Raw genomic sequence first — 18,635 nt, 5'->3', positions numbered from 1 at the left:
ACCAATGACCGAGCTTTACAGAACTTGCAGAGTTAAATACATGCTGATTGTCACATTCTCAGAAATCACTAGGCCTTCTCTGGATGTTACTACTGTATTCAGTTATGCTAATGTATTCTTATCCATATTTCTAGATAAGATACAGTGTGAGAAACCACATGAGCATCTCTGAGGGTTTAACTCTCAGTAGCGTCACTCTGAGTTTCTTATTCTTTGTGTGCGACACAGGGAAAACCTTCCAGGACACTTTAAGTTCAAGGAGTACTGCCCGCAGGTTTTCCGCAACCTCCGAGAACGGTTTGGAATTGAGGACCACGACTACCAGGTAGGAACTGTGATGTTCTCTGCATCTTCTGATCTTAAGATTTGAGTTGTGTTTGAGTTGAGATTTAAAAGAACAGAAACATAATTAGAGATTTTTAGGCCTCATTCTTAGCAAAAAGGCTTCTTTGGCTTGCAACAACAGTGAAACCCTCTTTGGTGCTTTTCAAAAAGGTTCTATACAGAACCATTTACACAACATTCTCAGTCAATCTGAGAATTATTTTAATCTGCAATTATTTTATACAGCTGTTAGCTTTCACACCTATATGTTTACTTCACCATAAAAAGAATGTAAATTAGGTTTGATGTCATATGTTGAGACAAATATGTGTAAGTATGGTGTTTTTACAAGTACAAATGCACTTACTGCCAAAAATAGTAATTAAATTTTTGATCCTTTCTGTTGGTCCATTTATCATGAATGTGCCACACAGTGTAACAGGCAACTAGCATTTTTAAATTAAGCAAAAAAAAAATGTTTAAGACAAAAGTGGAGATACTCATCAATCTGATAAACCTTGAGTGTTGATGGTTCTATGTAGAACCACCGTCTTTATTAAAAAAGACAATATATGCTAATATATATGTGTGAATGTGTTTACCATTTATTTACACATATTTGCTTCAACATATAACATGGCACCCAATGTACATTCTTTTTATTGTGAAGGAAACATATGATTGTGAAAGCTAACAGCTGTGGAAAATAATCATAATGATACTGAAATAATAAGAATCAGACAATAGTAATAATTGTGACAGCACTCTTTAAAAAGATGGTCCATCAAGGGTTCTTTAGTCAGTAGATACAACCATGAACACTCAATGAACCCTTTGCATGATTTAATGGTTCTTTGCATTGTGAATTGGTTCTTCAAATTGCTGGAGAATTTGCGGCAGTTGGTCCTATATAGAACCTGCTGAGGCAAAAACAGGCAGCATTAAAATGGAGCTCAAAACACCAGGATTTGCAGGAAAAGGCACAATTTCTCTCCAACAGCGCAGCACTGCATCTCTCAGCCTGATCGGTTAGATAGAGCTCACTATTTATAAACTGCTTGTTTTTGTCCATCAGTGTTCTCTGACTGTGAGAGCCAGCAATATGCCCTTTTCACAAGAAACATAAGTGCATAAACTCTGGGTAAAACATGTTCCATTACTGCCTTACAGGCAAATATTAACCTCGGAAATACAGTTTGTATCACTTCAGCTCACCACAGAAAGGTGTGTCACCACAGAAACACACAGCAATGCGGGAGTCCAAACTAAATAAAGGATATAAATTATTTGTTGAAAAATTAAAGTCAGTCATTAAAGTCAGTTAACATCTACAGAGTTATGAATCAATAGATATTGATAACTATAACCAGAACACTAGATCAACCATGTTAGCTGGGAATGTTGAAACAGCTTGCTAACAATAAGCTAGTTAGCTGGGTCTTCAGGGTCCATAACGTCACTGTAGATGTTTTCCACAAACACTCAGGTACAGCGCACAAACATCTAGTCCTTGCTGAGTACTCGCTCTCTCAGATACTGACAGCTTCTGAGGGAGAACATGAAACTGTTCCTCTGAAAGCGGCTGCAGCAGCGAACTTAAAGCGCAAACTGCACGTTAACGTTAGTCAGCAATGGTGAAATGCAGACAAAGAGGATTTTTTCCTCCCTGTGACAAAATGTATTCCTTCATCAACTGCACAAACTCATTTCTCCTCTGCTCATGGTCAGCAGACAAACCACTGAAACTGAGATGAGGCTGTTTTTGCTTCAAACTCAAACATTTGAGTGAGCTGTATATGCTCTACTCATCACATGGTTATTGTTATTGCTGTAGTGCAAGCAGCGTTACCCTGCAATGACTATGTCCAGCAGAAAGAATGCAGAGATGAAAAAGGCCAATCATCACACAAATACATCACACAACGGTTGGGATTCCCTGTGGCGTCAACAAATCCGGGCTGCTAGACACTGATCTAAAGGCTAATAAAATTGTCTGTAGTGCTGGATGTATTCATTTCTTTCTTTGTTAAAGGTATAATTTAGTCCACCTGGCGAAATAAATAAATAATTCACACAGCCTCAGGTTTCCATTCCAAAGCACTCATAGTCTTTTTACATCCAAGACGCATCATTAGAAGGCAGTTTAATCTTTAAAGCAGGAAATTTCACTTTAGAGACACAGCCGTATGTTTGCAGGAGTAATTACAGTGACTCTACGGTTATAATTCCATTAGAACTTTGTTTCTATCACCTACCGTTCATGTACAATTCCTCCCAAAATGAGATAGTTATAGTGATGTTATAGTTTAGCCCATGGGTGGGTTCACTGTAAAAGACAGAGGTTCAGTTTAACACCGGCTAAAAATGTCTGATGAATCAGTGCAAAGTTAATTCAATGTAATTCTATGCTGTAAGAAACAAACATATTTTCCAACTATTCTGCATTATATATTATCGTCTATAAGACAGACAGACAGATCAACATGATAGATATACACACATGAAATTGTATATGAACACTGAAATGAGTCTATGAGTGTCAAACAATGACAGATTTATTGTTTGTCCAGTGAAGGAAAATGAAAAACATCACACATCAGTAAAATAAGGAATGCTGTTTCTGAACATCTAAGGCTTTATCAACTCATAATGTCAACTTCATTTATATATTTATAGTTCTTTTGGGGGCAGTCGTGGGCTGGAGGTTAGGGATCTGGCCCTGTGACCGGAAGGTTGCCGGTTCGATCCCCAGTGCCGACAGTCCATGACTGAGGTGTCCTTGAGCAAGACACCTAACCCCCAACTGTTCCCCGGGTGCCGTGGATAGGGCTGCTCCGGGCAAGTGTGCTCACTGCCCCCTAGTGTGTGTGTTCACTAGTGTGTATGTGGTGTTTCACTTCACGGATGGGTTAAATGCGGAGGTGGAATTTCCCCGGTTGTGGGATCAAAAAAAAAAAGTATCACTTAATCACTTAAACCAAAATACTGACATCTGAACGATACTAATGAAGTAGAAGAAAATCCCTGTTTTCAGATGTTTCTTTTTTATTTTAAAATCTGTATGAACATATAGAAGAAAAAGACCAAATATACTTTATTTTTCTTTGTTTACTGAAGGTGTCTGAGCTGCATTGTTGTGTCTCATGTTAGGTTGTTTCCTGCGCTTCCCTACTGCACTGCAGTGACAGTACTGTCACTGTAAGATGGGTTTAGGACACTCTACATGTCAGTTCAACTGGAAAAAATACATATCATTGTTAAATGAATCACCAATTCCACAGTTTCATAATTTTGCTGTAGAAATGTTGTTGTTTTGTGTGCTACTGCTTTCAAAGCTTCTTTGTAAACGGAAATATTTTTCTAAGTCTTTTTCCTGTCAAATGCATTCCCTCAGAGGAAAACTATCCACACTGGTATTTGCATGAGTGTTTGCATAAAAAACAATCCCAGTGAGCTCAGTGTTTTATTGATGACTCCTATGTGAAGCTTACCAACCAAGTTCTTAGCAGCTCAAACAGCTTCCACTCTTCTGTGAAGATTCCCACAAGATTTTGGAGTGTGCCTGTGCCCATTCAGTCAAAAGAGCATGTGTGAGGTCAGACAGTGATGTTAGATGAGAAGGACTGGCTCACAATCTCCGTTCTAGTTCATCACAAAGGTGTTCAGTGGGGTTGAGGTCAGGGCTCTGTGCAGGCCACTGGAGTTCCTCCACACCAAACTGGCCAAACCTTTTCTTTATGGAGCTTGCTTTGTGCACAGGGGCTCAGTCATGCAGGAATAGGAAAGGCTCTTCCCCAAACTGCTGCCACAAAGCTGGAAGCGTATAATGGTGTAATTGTCTTTGTGTGCTGTAGAATTAACATTTCCTTTCACTGGAACAAATGGGCCCAAATTCTGGAAAACAGCCTCAGCCTATTTTCCCTCCTTCACCAAACTTTACTGTTGGCACTGCATTTCAGTAGGTAGCGTTTTCCTTGCATCCACCAAACCCACATTCATCCATCAGACTTCCAGATAGTAAAGCGTGATTTGTCACTCCAGAGAGCATGTTTCTACTGCTCCAGAGTCCAGTAGCGGTGTGCGTTACACCACTCCAGTCGACTCTTGGCATTGCTCATAGTGATCTTAGCTTGTGTGCAGCTGCTCAGGTGTTGAAATCCATTTGATGAAACTTGCAACACACAGTTCTTGTGCTGTGTTGCTTCCCGAGGCACTTTGGAACTCTGTAATGAGTGATGCAACGCAACAGCCCCGCTCTGTGAGTTTGCGTGGTCCACCACTTTGTGGCACAGCTCATTGTAAAATAAATAATAATAAAAGCACTTGCATTACTTCAGTAATAGCATTTACAGTTGTCTGGGGCAGATCTAGCAGGACAGAAATTTCACAAACTGACTTGTGGCAGATTTGGCATCCTATGACAGTCATGTTTAAAGTCACTGAGCTCTACTATACAACATATTCTACTGCCAATATTTTTCTATGGAGACTGCAAAGCTATGTGCTTGATTTTATACACCCGTTAGCCTTATATCACCAAGCGCAATGCAAAGTGTCGAATGCAGTGGTGTAAAGCGCCACCCCTGGAGTGAAGAATCACGCTTCTCCATCTGGCATTCCGATGGACAAGTCTTCTTTGCCGGTTGCTAGGAGAACGGTAACTGTCTGACTGCATTGTGCCAAGTGTTTGGTGGAGGGGGAATTATGGTGTGGGGTTGTTTTTCAGGAGTGGGGCTTGGCCCTTTAGTTACAGTGAAAGGAACTCTTCAGTAGACCAATATGCATGTGAATATTTTTGCCAATATAGTGTATATGCTATATATGCTATATATATATATATATATATATATATATATATATATATATATATAACAAATTTAATAGATTATAAATAAAACATTCTCTGTATGCAAATGAGCTTATCTCTAATGTTATTCATTCACAGAAAAGCTGGTTAACAGCAGTGTTCATTTTCTAGAAATGTTTTGTCCTGAAGCTCCATCTGCTGCTGAAGCTTTTCTCAGGTGCTGAACATTATTGATGTTTCTTTTTCCTTATTTTCATTCAGGTCTCTTTGGCCCGCAGTCCCCCCATTAAGGACAGCAACAGTCAGGAAGACAGGCTGCTGCTGACCTCATATGACCACACGTTGATTATTAAGCAGATCTCCAGTGAAGAAGTGGAGGATATGCATCACATCCTGTCAGAGTACCACCAGGTATGGTGTTGTTTATTAGTGATGTGTCCAGGGGAATTTCACTGATCTTTTTAACATTTCTGCATAATTAAAGGGTTGAGATGTAAACAGAGTCATTCAGAGTGGTTTGGTGTGAATGCTCTAGAAAAACTTACCAAGTCAGAAATGTTTACAGTGGTGGTGATAGGAACCAGACAACCACCTCTAAAATGACTCATCATTATTTGACCACTACAGCTGCCCTTTACATTCTGTGAGAATTTAATGAAGAATGGACCAAAAAATAAAAAGTTAAAAGTAAAGAAATTTTTTTTTCTCTTCTCCTGAAAAGTTACTATTTTGGACATGCTTGTTTTTATTTGTAGTAAATAAAAGGTATATGTGTGTTGTAGTCATGGTGACTCCTGGTTCCTATCATCACCATTGTAAAGAAATCTGAACCATTTCACACCAAACCACTCTGAATCACTCTGATTACATCTCAAACACTGAATTACACAGAATATTTTAAAAATTGGTGGAATTCCCATGATGACTGCTGGGTTGAATTTGCTTCAAACAAGCTCATGACAGTGAGGTTCATTTCTGGTTATCTCTACACTGTATGCCCAGAAGTCTGCGTTTCTTCAGGTTTTAATGCTATTAAGCAGATTTTGCTCATCACGTCAGAAGATAGCACATACAGCTTGTTTTTTGGCATTCGTTGGATCTGAATCTCATATTTGTGCTTTTCAGCACATCGTGACATGCCACGGCATCACACTGCTCCCCCAGTTCCTCGGCATGTATCGTGTTACTGTGGATAATGAAGACACATATCTCACTGTGACGAGGAACATGTTCAGTCACAGGCTGATCATCCACAGGAAGTATGACCTAAAGGTAACTTCAGAGGAAAATGCTCTCATTTGTTTCCCGCATATTCTTTATGAGTGGACACATGGAGCTGAACAATAAAATTGACAATGGAACCCACCTGAACGGCCATGACCATTCTAAATGACTGAAATGATTTTCAAAATATCTGCAATCCAAACAACAGTTGTGATGATGTCATCCAAATAAAGACCACAACTAATCTGCTTCAATCAGTGATGAAGACAGGGTTTATTTTGTCATCACATTTAATTAAATATAAATGTTTATCCCTGCGATGGACTGGCGACCTGTCCAGGGTGTATCCTGCCTTTCGCCCGAAGACTGCTGGGATAGGCTCCAGCTCCCCCCGCGACCCTGACGGAGAAGCGGCTTAGAAAATGGATGGATGGATGGATGGATAAATGTTTATAAATGTTTTCGTTGGGAGTGACAAGGCTGGACAAGATTAGAAATAAGCAGATCAGAGGGACAGTGAAGGTGGAGCAGTTCTGGAGAAAGCCAGAGAGACCAGGTTGAGATGGTTTGGACATGTGTTGAGGAGGAATAGTGGATATATTGGGCAAAGAATGTTGGAGATGGAGCTGCCGGGTAGAAGGAGAAGAGGTAGACCTCAGAGAAGGTTTATGGATGTAGTGAAGGTGGACATGGAGATGGTTGGTGTGAAGTAGAGGAGGCAATGGATAGGGCAAGTTGGAGGCAGATGATCCGCTGTGGCGACCCCTAAAGGGAGCAGCCGAAAGAAGAAGAAGATTTGATGAAATATAAACATATGTACACCAACTGGCCATATCATAAAGTCCACCTCCTTGTTTCTACACTCATTGTCCATTCTATCAGCTCCACTGACCATATAGGAGCACTCTGTAGTTCTACAGTTACAGACTGTAGTCCATCTGTTTCTCTACATACTTTGTTACCCTGCTCTTTAATAGTCAGGACCCCCACAGGTGGTGTTTCATTCTCAGCGCTGTAGTGACGCTGACATGGTGGTGGCTTGTTAGTGTGTGTTGTGCTGTCGCAAGCAGATCAGACACAGCAGTGCTGCTGGAGTTTTTAAACACTGTGTCCACTCAATTAGACACTCCTACCTTGTTGGTTTGGTCATAGGACGCTGCCCACAGGACAATGTTGGCTGGATATTTTTGGTTCCCAGCATTGAGGTGTTTAAATACTCCAGCAGCACTGCTGTGTCTGATCCACTTCCACACTACCACACCAACACATCAGTGTCACTGCAGTGCTAAAAGTGATCCACCACCCATGTAATACCTTTATGGGGGTCCTGACCATTGAAGTACAGGGTAACAAAGTATGTGGGGAAACAGATGGACTACAGTCTGTAACTGTAGAACTACAAAGTTTAGAGTTTTTTTTTAGTGTTTGTACACTACATTTTTTCATTAGTTTAAAAAATATATCAAATGTCAATAGTGCCACCAATAACACAAGAATTATAACCCACAGTATCAGTTGCTCTTACCTAGATTGGCCACTTGAGGGCATCCATAGCACACATTTGCGTAGCCAGTCTGCGGCTCATTATTTGCCCAAAACTGGACCTTTTATTTACTAACGCCTACATCTTATGTAGATCTTCCTTTTACCTGGTGGGCCTGCTTTGTCCCATATGCTCGTCTAGCACTTCCACTGTACACTGCATAGTATATATTGCACCTGTTCTAAGAATAAATCAAACTCAACTGGACTACAGACAGTTTACCTACACTGTATATCCTAAAATGAGATTAATTGTTGTTCATATCTCCCATCTAGTACATGATACATCACTGGCTAATCAATATGAACAACTACAGTAGATTACCTGACATAATCAGCATTTTTAGCGAATTTTTACTAAAAGTGTCAGTGGTTACAGAGCCCGTATTATCGAAAACCAAATTTTCCCCCTTTTTTAAACAAAAAGAATTTGATGTCTTAAAAAAGATGGTTCTTCAAGGGCTCTTTAGTAAAGACACTGATTCTATATAGAACCATGAACACTCAAACAACCCTTTGCATTATTAAAGGGTTCTTTGCATCATAAAAGGGTTCTTCAGATTGCAGAATGCTGCAGACGGTTCTATGTAGAACCTTTTTAAAATGCGTTCTGTAGAGCACTAAAAAGGGGTCTTTTATTATTATGATGTCAAGCCTCTAAAAATAGAAGAACCCCATTTAATGCTATATATAATCCTTGTCAAAACATGTTCCATATAGAACCATCTACAGCACACTGTCCATCAAAATCTAAGAGCTATGTAATCACGCAAAGGGTTCTTTTAGTGTTTACGGTTCTTAATAGAATCAATAATAGAATCCATTATCTTCACTAAAGTACCCTTGAGGAATCCACTTTTTTTATAAGTGTGTAGTGTGCATTGTTAACATGTTTTTATGTTGAGGCCAATAAATAGCAACAGGGGCCAGTAATAAAAACAGAGAATCTGGGCCGTTTGACCATTAAAGAAGCATTTAAGCATGCACTTAGTGTTACTTTATACACTCTGTACTTGGTGTATTGTTTGTTTTGCCTTGAGAGTAATCATTATAGTATAGTTAACCTAAGTCATTCTCTCATTATAGGGCTCTTTGGTATCTCGAGAAGCAAGTGATAAAGAGAAGGTGAGATTTTAAAGTGTTGCACTGTGTATGTTGTAGAATGTGCTCTAATGCTGGGGTTTACTCTCGATTTTACCTCGTTGCTACCTGCCTGAGGTTTACAAAGCCAGAAAGATCTTATTTTATGGCTCACATTCACACTGACAATCAAGACGGAGCTGACTGGAGGTTGGCATTACTGCTAATGAGCACTGATTAGCAGTACTGCTACTGAGTGCTTATTGGTTAGCATTACTGCTACTGAGTGCTTATTGGTTAGCATTACTAATAATGAATTCTGATTGATCACCATTACTTTTACTGACTACTGATTGGTTAGCATTACTCCTACTGAGTGCTATTAATTAGTATTACTACTGACTGCTGAGAGGTTAATATTACTGCTACTGATTAGCATTACTGCTACTATGTGCTTATTAGCATTAGTGCTACTGAGTGCTAATTGTTTAGCACTACTACTGAGCGCTGATAGGTTAACATTACTGCTACTGAGTGCTGAGTGGTTAGCATTACTGCTGTTGAATGCTGATCAGTTAGCGTTACTGATAATGAATGCTGATTGAACAGCATTACTATTACTGACTGCTGATTGGTTAGCATTACTGCTACTAAGTGCTGATTAATTAGCATTACTACTGACTGCTGATAGGTTAACATTATTGCTACTGAGTGATGATTTTTTAGCATTACTGAGTGCTGATTAGTTAGCATTATTACAGAGTGCTGATAGGTTATGATTACTGATACTGGGTGCTAATTGGTTAGCATTACTGATACTGAATGCTGATTGGTTCGCATTATTGCTACTATTTTGAGTGTATATGTGTGTGTGTGTGTGTGTGTGTGTGTGTGTGTGTGTGTGTGTGTACTCAGAGAAAATTAATGTGGTAAATAGAGGCCAAAATCTGTTAAACTGGGAAGGCGGACTATAATAAACCTGCATAAACTTCACTAACACTACTGCAGACGTCATCTTCTTCATTTTTAAGAAATAAAATGCATTCTCATCATGTTTTGGCTGCAGAATGCTCTTTTTAGTCTATGTATTTACACTCATAAGTTTAATTTGTAATTATCTGCATGCTGCCATCTAGTGGTTGTCTGAATCAGTGAGACTGAAGGAATGTTAAAGTAAGTATGGAAACGTGTTTGTGTTAAAGGTCAAGGAACTCCCCACCTTCAAAGACATGGACTTCAGGAACAACATGCAGCGAATTTGGATCAGTGATGAGGAGAAGGAGAAAGTCATGGATAAGCTGAACAGAGATGTAGAGGCAAGTAGATCACGATGTTTATATGTTCTGCCAAATGCATTTACAAGAGAGAACAGCACTGTTTATGAGTACTTTCAGTTCTTGAAAATTATAGGTCGGCGGTCACTTACATAAAACATCTGAAGTGGTCATGAGTTTTGGATAAAATCCCTTAATGTAAATATTTAATTGCTTAATTGTATCACATTAATAATCCCATAATCATGCTTACACATCTGTGCGCAATGACCGCCCATTGGCTACTACTAATAACCCATAAAGGTTTACAGGGAAATTACACTGATTTTATAAAAAAATATATACATATATAAATAGTTGAGATGTAAACAAAGGAATTCAGAGTGGGTCTGTGTGAAATGCTCTGTTCTAGAGAAACTTACTGTGTCAGGACTGTTCACAGTGGTGGCGATAGGAACCAGACGTCCACCTCTTAAAGCTCCCTCACAGAAAATTATTACATGAAAAAGTCATGAACGCACTGCCTGATGCCTGAGACATTGTTTTCTTAAAAAGAAAACTTTTTAAACCACAATTTTACCATCTTCAGTTTTCCATATAAAAGCTCAGAAGACACGTGTAGGTTTACTGGTAGTTTTGGATAATAAATAAAATATCTATATTTGTGTTGTAGAACCCCTGGTTCCTATCGCCACCACAGGAGAGAAGTCTGATCTCCTGGACAGTCTGCTGCTGAATGTGCTCAGAAAGATCATTGCTGATAATTAGGTTAGAATGGGTTACGTAACGGCTATCTTGTGCAACAGGACGACTTGGCTCACGCTCACTCTTAAGGAAAGATAATATTTTTTCTGATAAGCAGCAACTTTTGACAAGTGTAGATCCTGTTAAAACAACAGCAGGAAAAGTGCACAAATGAAGGAAGACATGAAAAGGCTTCAGACCTAAAACCTTGACGATGAGTGTTTACTCAGCCGTGAAAAGCATTTATCATGCTTGACACTTTTTCTTCAAATAACTGTAATGTTTAAGGTAAAATGTTTTTTTAAATGTGCTTTTTGAAACAAGCACTCATATAACAATAATTCATTAAAAAAAACACAGTGGGATAATTGACTACATGATTCATATAAAGACATTAGGTCAATTACCTAGACAGACCTATGTACAGTCATATGTAATAGTTTGGGCACCCCTGGTCAAATGAACACAGAAGGTCAAATGAGAACATTATTATTCAGAAGATACATGTAGGTTCACTGGTGGCTTTGGATAGTAAGTAAAATATCTATATTTGTGTTGTAGTCATGGCGACCCCCGGTTCCGATCACCACCACTATGAAGAAGTCGAACCACTCTGAATCACACTATTTACATCTGAAACACTCAATGGAGGAATTCTGAAACATTGGTTCACTGTGTTTATTCCATTATATCTAACCTTGGAAAAATGTATGCGTGGTGATAAATGTACTGTGCTTTTGGGGTCCTACAGTTCCTTGTGCATTTAAAGATCATGGACTACAGCCTGCTGTTAGGGATCCATGACATGGAGAGAGCAGAGCGAGAGGAGGAGGAAGATTATGGAGAGTCGCCGTGTGAGGAGGAAGAAGAGCCAGAGAATGGTGTCTCCACTGGTTCTCCAGCTGCAGGCTCTCTCAGTACCTCACCTGAGGGAATTGCAGGCTATATGAGCAGCCAAAAGCCTTTTGGTCCAGGGGAGTTTGACCCATATGTTGATGTATATGCCATCCAGAGTGCAGCTGGTGGGTCTTTATTCATTACAGTTCAAAACAGACTCAATCTGCTTGATTTGAAGGTACATTGTGTTACTATGTCGAGGGTTAGGCCGTAACAGAGAATGAGAGTGGGCTCTCTCCCCAGACCTGCTGCCAGGCCAGACACCGGACACCAGACCAGACACATCACCAGACCAGACACATCATTTAAACCAGAAAATGACAGGTTTCTTTTCTTCAAAAGCTCAAACAAGCTGGGTTGATGGCTTCATGGACAGGCATTAGCCAAAATAACAAGCAAAACAATTTATGATTTCAAACTTACTAAACTACAAACAAAAGAAACCAAAAGGCATACAGGCTACCCTAACTCCCTATCTTAAACAGGAGAAAAGGTAACCCAACACAACACAGAACCTGTCCCCTATTTTCACCCAGCTTTCAAAGCATAATCAAACAGCCACAGTTTTAACAATAGCAGCAAAGCGAAGCAGATTGAAGTGAAGAGAGATCAGACTTCTCTCCTGTGGTGGCAATAGGAACCAGGGGTTCTACAACATAAATATAGATATTTTATTTATTATCCAAAACTACCAGTAAACCTACACGTGTCTTCTGAGCTTTTATATGGAATATTGAAGACAGTAAAATAGTGGTTTAAAAATAATATATACCATATTTCCAAAAGTATTCGCTCGTCTGTCTTCACACTCATATGAAATTGAGTGACATCACATTCTTAATCCATAGAGTTTAATATATAGTTTAATTAACCCAGAGTCATCCATCGGAGAAGCATGATTTGAAATGGGAAATTCTTCCAGAAGCGCATATGTGAGGTCAGACACTGATGTTGGACGAGAAGGTCTGGCTTGCAATCTCCGCTCTAATTCATCCCAAAGGTGTTCTGTAAGGTTGAGGTCTGAAAGAAGTGTGCAGGCCAGTCAAGTTCTTCCACACCAAACCCACTCATCCGTGTCTTTATGGACCTTGCTTTGTGCACTGGTGCGCAGTCATTTTGGAACAGGAAGGGGCCGTCCCCAAACTGTTCCCACAAAGTTGAGAGCAAGAAATTGTCCAAAATCTCTTGGTCTGCTGAAGCATTAATAGTTCCTTTCACTGGAACTAAGGAGCCAAGCCCAACTCCTGAAAAGCAACCCCACACCATAATAAATCAAACTTTACACTTGCCACACTGCAATCAGACAGTTACCGTTCCCCTGGCAACCGCCAAACCCAGACTCGTCCATCGGATTGCCAGAGAACACGTCTACGCTGCTCTAGAGTCCAGTGGTGGCACTTTACACCACTGCATTTGAAGCTTTGCATTGCACTTGGTAATGTAAGGCTTGGATGCAGCTGCTCGGCCATGGAAACCCATTCCATGAAGCTTTCTATTCTGTTCTTGAGCTCATCTGAAGGCCACATGAAGTTTGGAGGTCTGTAGCGATTGATTCTGCAGAAAGTTGGTGACCTCTGCGCACTACACACCTCAGCATCCGCTGAGTCATTTTACGTGGCCTAACACATTGTGGCTGAGTTGCTGTCATACCCAATCACTTCCACTTTGTTATAATACCACTGACAGTTGACTGTGGAATATTTAGTAGTGAGGAAATTTCCCGAGTGGACTTGCGCAGGTGGCTTCCTATCACGGTACCATGCTGGAATTCACTGAGCTCCTGAGAGTGACCCATTCTTTCACAAATGTTTGTAGAAGCAGTCTGCAGGCCTAGGTGCTTGGTTTTATACAACTGTGGCCATGGAAGTGATTGGAACACCTGAATGCAGTGATTTGGATGGGTGAGTGAATACTTTCGGCAATATAGTGTACAAAATTATCATTAGGTGTCTGTCCCAAACCCTAACCCCTAAATTAGCACTTGTGAAAATAATACTTACAATTTTTTTCAAACCAATGCTGTTTTTTAAAGATCGTTTTATTTCTTTTAAAATGAAGATTTGAAAGATTTAGATTTATCATAAGTTTAAGTCATAAATTAAAAAAGCATAAAAAGCTTAAAAATCTCACCTTTTATGTTACTACCATAACTTCCATTGCCATCATAGTTCCCTGCAAAGTGTGCTGCAAAGGATGATACCAAACCACAGGGAGTGAAAAAGTTCAGTTTGAAGGGAACTTCAAACTGCACAGCGAGAATGACAGTACTGCTTAGGGACCTTAGGGAGTGGAATGGAATGCAGCCTCAGTTTTAGTCTGTGGGTGGAGCCTTATTTTAGCCACATCCCTGCATTTCAGAGCAGGAAGTGAGACTGCATCCCTGTCCCACATGGCCACATGGTGAGCCATTAGATCCCATTGTTTTGAAGTAAATGTGTCCCAAAGTCTGAAAATCAGTGTGGAATATTAAGGACTGTCACTACTGACAGACAGAGTTTCAACCTTTTTTTGTATTTCATTGTACATTTCATTTGTACAGTTGTACAAAGCTGTGCTTTCCAGTCATTTACTGGCTGCGAATTTGAGCTGAAAATGAGCTCAATTTGTCACAAACAAAACAGTCAGACGTCTGGTTTGAAGTTTGGGAAGTGTTATGATTGTTTTGGTAGTGACAGAATGGAATGTTCAATCATTACTTTTAATGAAATAAACATAATTAACTTATAGAGTCACTCAAAGCAAAAGGGCTTTAGTCTAAAGTCTAAAGACCAGTTAAGAGTCTGAAATACACTCACCGGCCACTTTATTAGGTGTTCAGTTGCTTGTTAACACAAATAGCTAATCAGCCAATCACATGGCCTCAACTCAATGCATTTAGGCATGTAGACGTGGTCAAGACAACTTGCTGAAGTGCAGACCGAGCATCAGAATGGGGAAGAAAGGGGATTTAAGTGACTTTGAACATGGCGTGGTTGTTGGTGCCAGACGGGCTGGTCTGAGTATTCCAGAAACTGCTGATCTACTGGGATTTTCACGCACAACCATCTCTAGGGTTTACAGAGAACGGTTCGGAAAAGAGAAAATATCCAGTGAGCGGCAGCTGTGTGGACGAAAATGCCTTGTTGATGTGAGAGGTCAGAGGAGAATGGGCAGACTGGTTTGAGATGATAGAAAGGCAACAGTAACTCAAATAACCAACTAAAATCTCTGAGAAATGTTTCCAACACCTTGTTGAAAGTGTGCCACAAAGAATTAAGGCAGTTCTGAAGGCAAAATGGGGTCCAACCTTTTACTAGCAAGGTGTACCTAATAAAGTGGCCGGTGCATGTATGTTTCAGGTCTGATCTTGAACCAGTGCAGCTGAATGATCCACGCAGATTCATCATGTTCTGTTTCTTATTGTAAATTTTTATTGTTATAAAAATAATAAGTTTTCTTTGTACACACTTATTTCATTATAATCTCCTCCCTCTATTCTGCGCTTGGAGAGAGAAACGCATATGCAAATAAGGCAACAGCACAAAATGGCAATGACACCACTTTGATCTTATTATGGCAAAATGGAGTTTGAGAGGCTGTAAGACATTAGTAAATCTGCCCCTAGAAATCAGGTCAAAACTGAAAAGCAATTTCACAACTTGCTGAAGTTCTCAATGTGAGAATTCTCAATAAAGATGTCTTATAAATGTATGTTGACTTGATGTTTACATGTTTTGCAGTTTGGTCATGGTTGTTCCTTCATTAAAACTGAATGTTCTAAAAGATCTCTCTTTTTTAACTTCATCCTAGGAGCTCCACAGCGTGAGGTGTACTTTATGGGTCTGATAAACATTCTGACACATTACGACACCAAGAAGAAAGCAGCTCATGCAGCGAAAGCAGTCAAACACGGGGTGAGTCAATCAGTTATGGAGTCAATCAGTTGTGTAAGGATTGTATTGTTTTGGCTATAGTGGATTTTGGCCCAATCCCATTTCACCCTGGGCCCTACCACTTAGCCTAACTCCTCCGTTTTGCACATTCACATCTAGGGGTTGTGTGTCCTAATTTTTGTTGAGACAGGGGGGTAGGCCGTTTTAGAGTTATATGGCCCTCTACACCGAGGATTTACATACTCTAAATGGAAAAAAAAGAGGAAAAAAATGGCAAGATGGCTGCACAAACGACCAAAGAAACCCACAAATGTGAGACGATTAACGATAATCATGTCATTTTCTTCATAACAAGCATAAAAAAGCTAGTAGTCTGCTGATGTCTCAGTAGTTAGCTAGCTAAATTTCCCGTTCCACCTTAAGTGGTGCAGTAGGTGCGTCAGGAGTCAGAACTGCTGCACCATTTGAGGTGGAACGGGAAAATTCAAACAAGAAGCTGGCAAATAGCTGACTTCAGCTTCATATCACTGAAGAATTTGAAGTAATTGCCCCCACTCGTTGAATACATATGATTCTCTGAATGTAAGTAAATCCCAGCAGTGAGGGATGAACTGAACTTTACCATCCTCTGCCATCACTGCAGACTGGCAGGGTTGCCTACAGAGCAGCACTAGTAGCCTGATAATGAAGTAATGTTCTTCTTTATTTGAGGGTCCCTTTTCAAAGGGAAGATTTCAACCCCAACCCCTTGTTCCAAGGGGCAATGACACTCGAAAACAAGGGGTAGGGGTAAAAATAAGAAATGGGATTGGGCCGATTTTGGCAGACAGACAGCGCTGTTCTCTGACTGTTAAGTATCACCAGCATTGTTATGAATTATCACACACAAGTGGTCAAAACAAATTGATCAAATGATTCCGGTAATGACCACTGATGCAGTAATGCAAAACACAGAAAGGAGACTTTATAGCTCCTTCTCTATTCTTGATGACTACCTACCAGGCTTCTCCCAGGCTTCTTCGTTGCTGTCCATGGAGCCATTAGCATTTAGTTGCCTTAACAGTATTTTTTTTATGTCTCTAATTTTCCTAGTCTGGTGCAGAGATCTCCACAGTACACCCTGAGCAGTACGGCAAGAGGTTCCTGGAGTTCATCAGCAACATCATCGCTTACTGAATCCATTTCACCAACCCTTCTTCTGAAGATCTACAAAGATGGTTTTTCAAGTTGTTTAGGAAAGAAAATAGTTCTCTATAGAACCATGAACATTCAAAGAACCCTTTGCATGATTAAAGCGTTCCTCAGATTGACGGAGAATGTGCTGTAGCCCAAAAAAGGGTTCAGCTATTGTTATGGTGCCAGGCTTGTTACTGTCTATTGTTAGAGCCCCATATATAACACATTTTCTATCAATCTGAACGACCATTGTACCATGACGAGAACACTTTCATCATGAGTTCGTTGCATGATCACAGTTCAACATAAAACCATTTTCTTTACCAAAGAACCCTCTAAGAACCATCTTTTTAAGTGTGTAGATCTCCAGGAGCACCTTGGGTGAACACTGCAATAGAAGAACCCCTTCTGTTCCCTGACGAACCTCTCAGCGGACAGTGCTATACCAGTTTTACGCAAGGGTCTCAAACGACACATCATATTTGTAATTTATCCTGAAATCCCTGCAAATAAGTTTTTCATTAATCCGCTGCTAAATATTCATATCTGACTAGTAGACTTGCTTCATCCACCAAAAACTGATTAATCACCCAAATATACTACATAAAATCAGCTCAGGCTGAAGATTATGGTAATAAAATCAACAATAGAGCTCAGCACAGAATAGGAACCATTCAAACGTAAACCCGGTTAATATAAACAGTGCAAAATTAGCACAATTGACTATAGTTTAGCTACTAATAACTCAGCTATTATTCTAATTTAGACCGCCAGTTAGTTAAATCTGCCTTCGTGGATTTATTCAGGATACGACAACATAAGGAATGAACTGAATTATTAAACTAACCCACTGAAAATATAGAATTCTGCAACACTTCTTTTGCAGTCACTTCAGTTCAGCAGGAACACCAATACACACGATATGCACTCAACTATATATAAATATATTGTCGCTGTCTAAAGAAAACCATGTAGTTAATTTTTTGGCAATTTTTCTACATCATTTCAACATCATTTTCAATTTGGGTGAATGATGAATGGACCGATAGAAATGCTCTAAATTCACTTGGAATATATAATAATAATATATTAAAAACTTATAATAATTATAGTAATAATAATTAACCGAAGACTAGTAGCCCCGATTTGAGACCCCAGGATTAAAAGTTTTCCTTAGAACTGTATGCCTCAGCCAAGAATCATTTCTTTTTAAAAGTGTTCAGTTTGATCATTTGTAGCGTAAAATTATAATCATTGCTTTTGTCACTTTGAATGTGACTTTATGTGAATTTCATCATTATTAAATCACCTTTGCTATCATGCTCTGTTTGCTAATCATGAGTGCCTAAATTTGACACAATCTGTTATTGTAACTTTATTTTAAATTTGACAGTTTATTACAGATGCTTATTTGACAAAATCTGAGCTGTTTTCACTCATCAGATGTCACTCGATCATCACTGACATCTTGTTTTTCTCTTCTTTGTATCATTTCTGTTGTTTTCAGCCCACAAACAGTTAAGAGCAAAATAGAAGCGAGAAAACATCTCTGGGATGAAAAACAAGTCAGATGATAACAATAACTCAGGCAGAAGGATTACGTGTAGTATGTGTGTGTTCTTGCATGTACACCAAGTACCTACATAAATCTGTTGATACAGACACTATGTTTTTGGTTGCCATGGTATTCGATGG

General features: G+C 39.6%; 1 protein-coding gene across 1 annotated transcript in view; it reads left to right on the top strand.

Annotated features, from left to right (window-relative positions):
* Positions 1 to 18,607, top strand: part of pip4k2cb (phosphatidylinositol-5-phosphate 4-kinase, type II, gamma b) — a 25,020-nt gene extending 6,413 nt beyond the window's left edge. The window contains exons 3-10 of the mRNA XM_017692750.1: positions 229 to 325; positions 5,393 to 5,542; positions 6,257 to 6,403; positions 8,984 to 9,022; positions 10,180 to 10,293; positions 11,747 to 12,017; positions 15,682 to 15,785; positions 16,857 to 18,607. Of these exons, the coding sequence (XP_017548239.1) occupies positions 229 to 325; positions 5,393 to 5,542; positions 6,257 to 6,403; positions 8,984 to 9,022; positions 10,180 to 10,293; positions 11,747 to 12,017; positions 15,682 to 15,785; positions 16,857 to 16,940 (1,006 nt within the window). The 3' untranslated portion in view covers positions 16,941 to 18,607. The remainder of the gene's footprint in view (positions 1 to 228; positions 326 to 5,392; positions 5,543 to 6,256; positions 6,404 to 8,983; positions 9,023 to 10,179; positions 10,294 to 11,746; positions 12,018 to 15,681; positions 15,786 to 16,856) is intronic.
* Positions 18,608 to 18,635: the final 28 nt, after the last annotated feature.

Source organism: Pygocentrus nattereri, chromosome 21 (genome assembly GCF_015220715.1).
Source record: "Pygocentrus nattereri isolate fPygNat1 chromosome 21, fPygNat1.pri, whole genome shotgun sequence".
NCBI lineage: Eukaryota > Metazoa > Chordata > Actinopteri > Characiformes > Serrasalmidae > Pygocentrus > Pygocentrus nattereri.
Note: the sequence above shows the minus strand (reverse complement) of the source record. Positions and strands in the feature narration are given on the sequence as shown.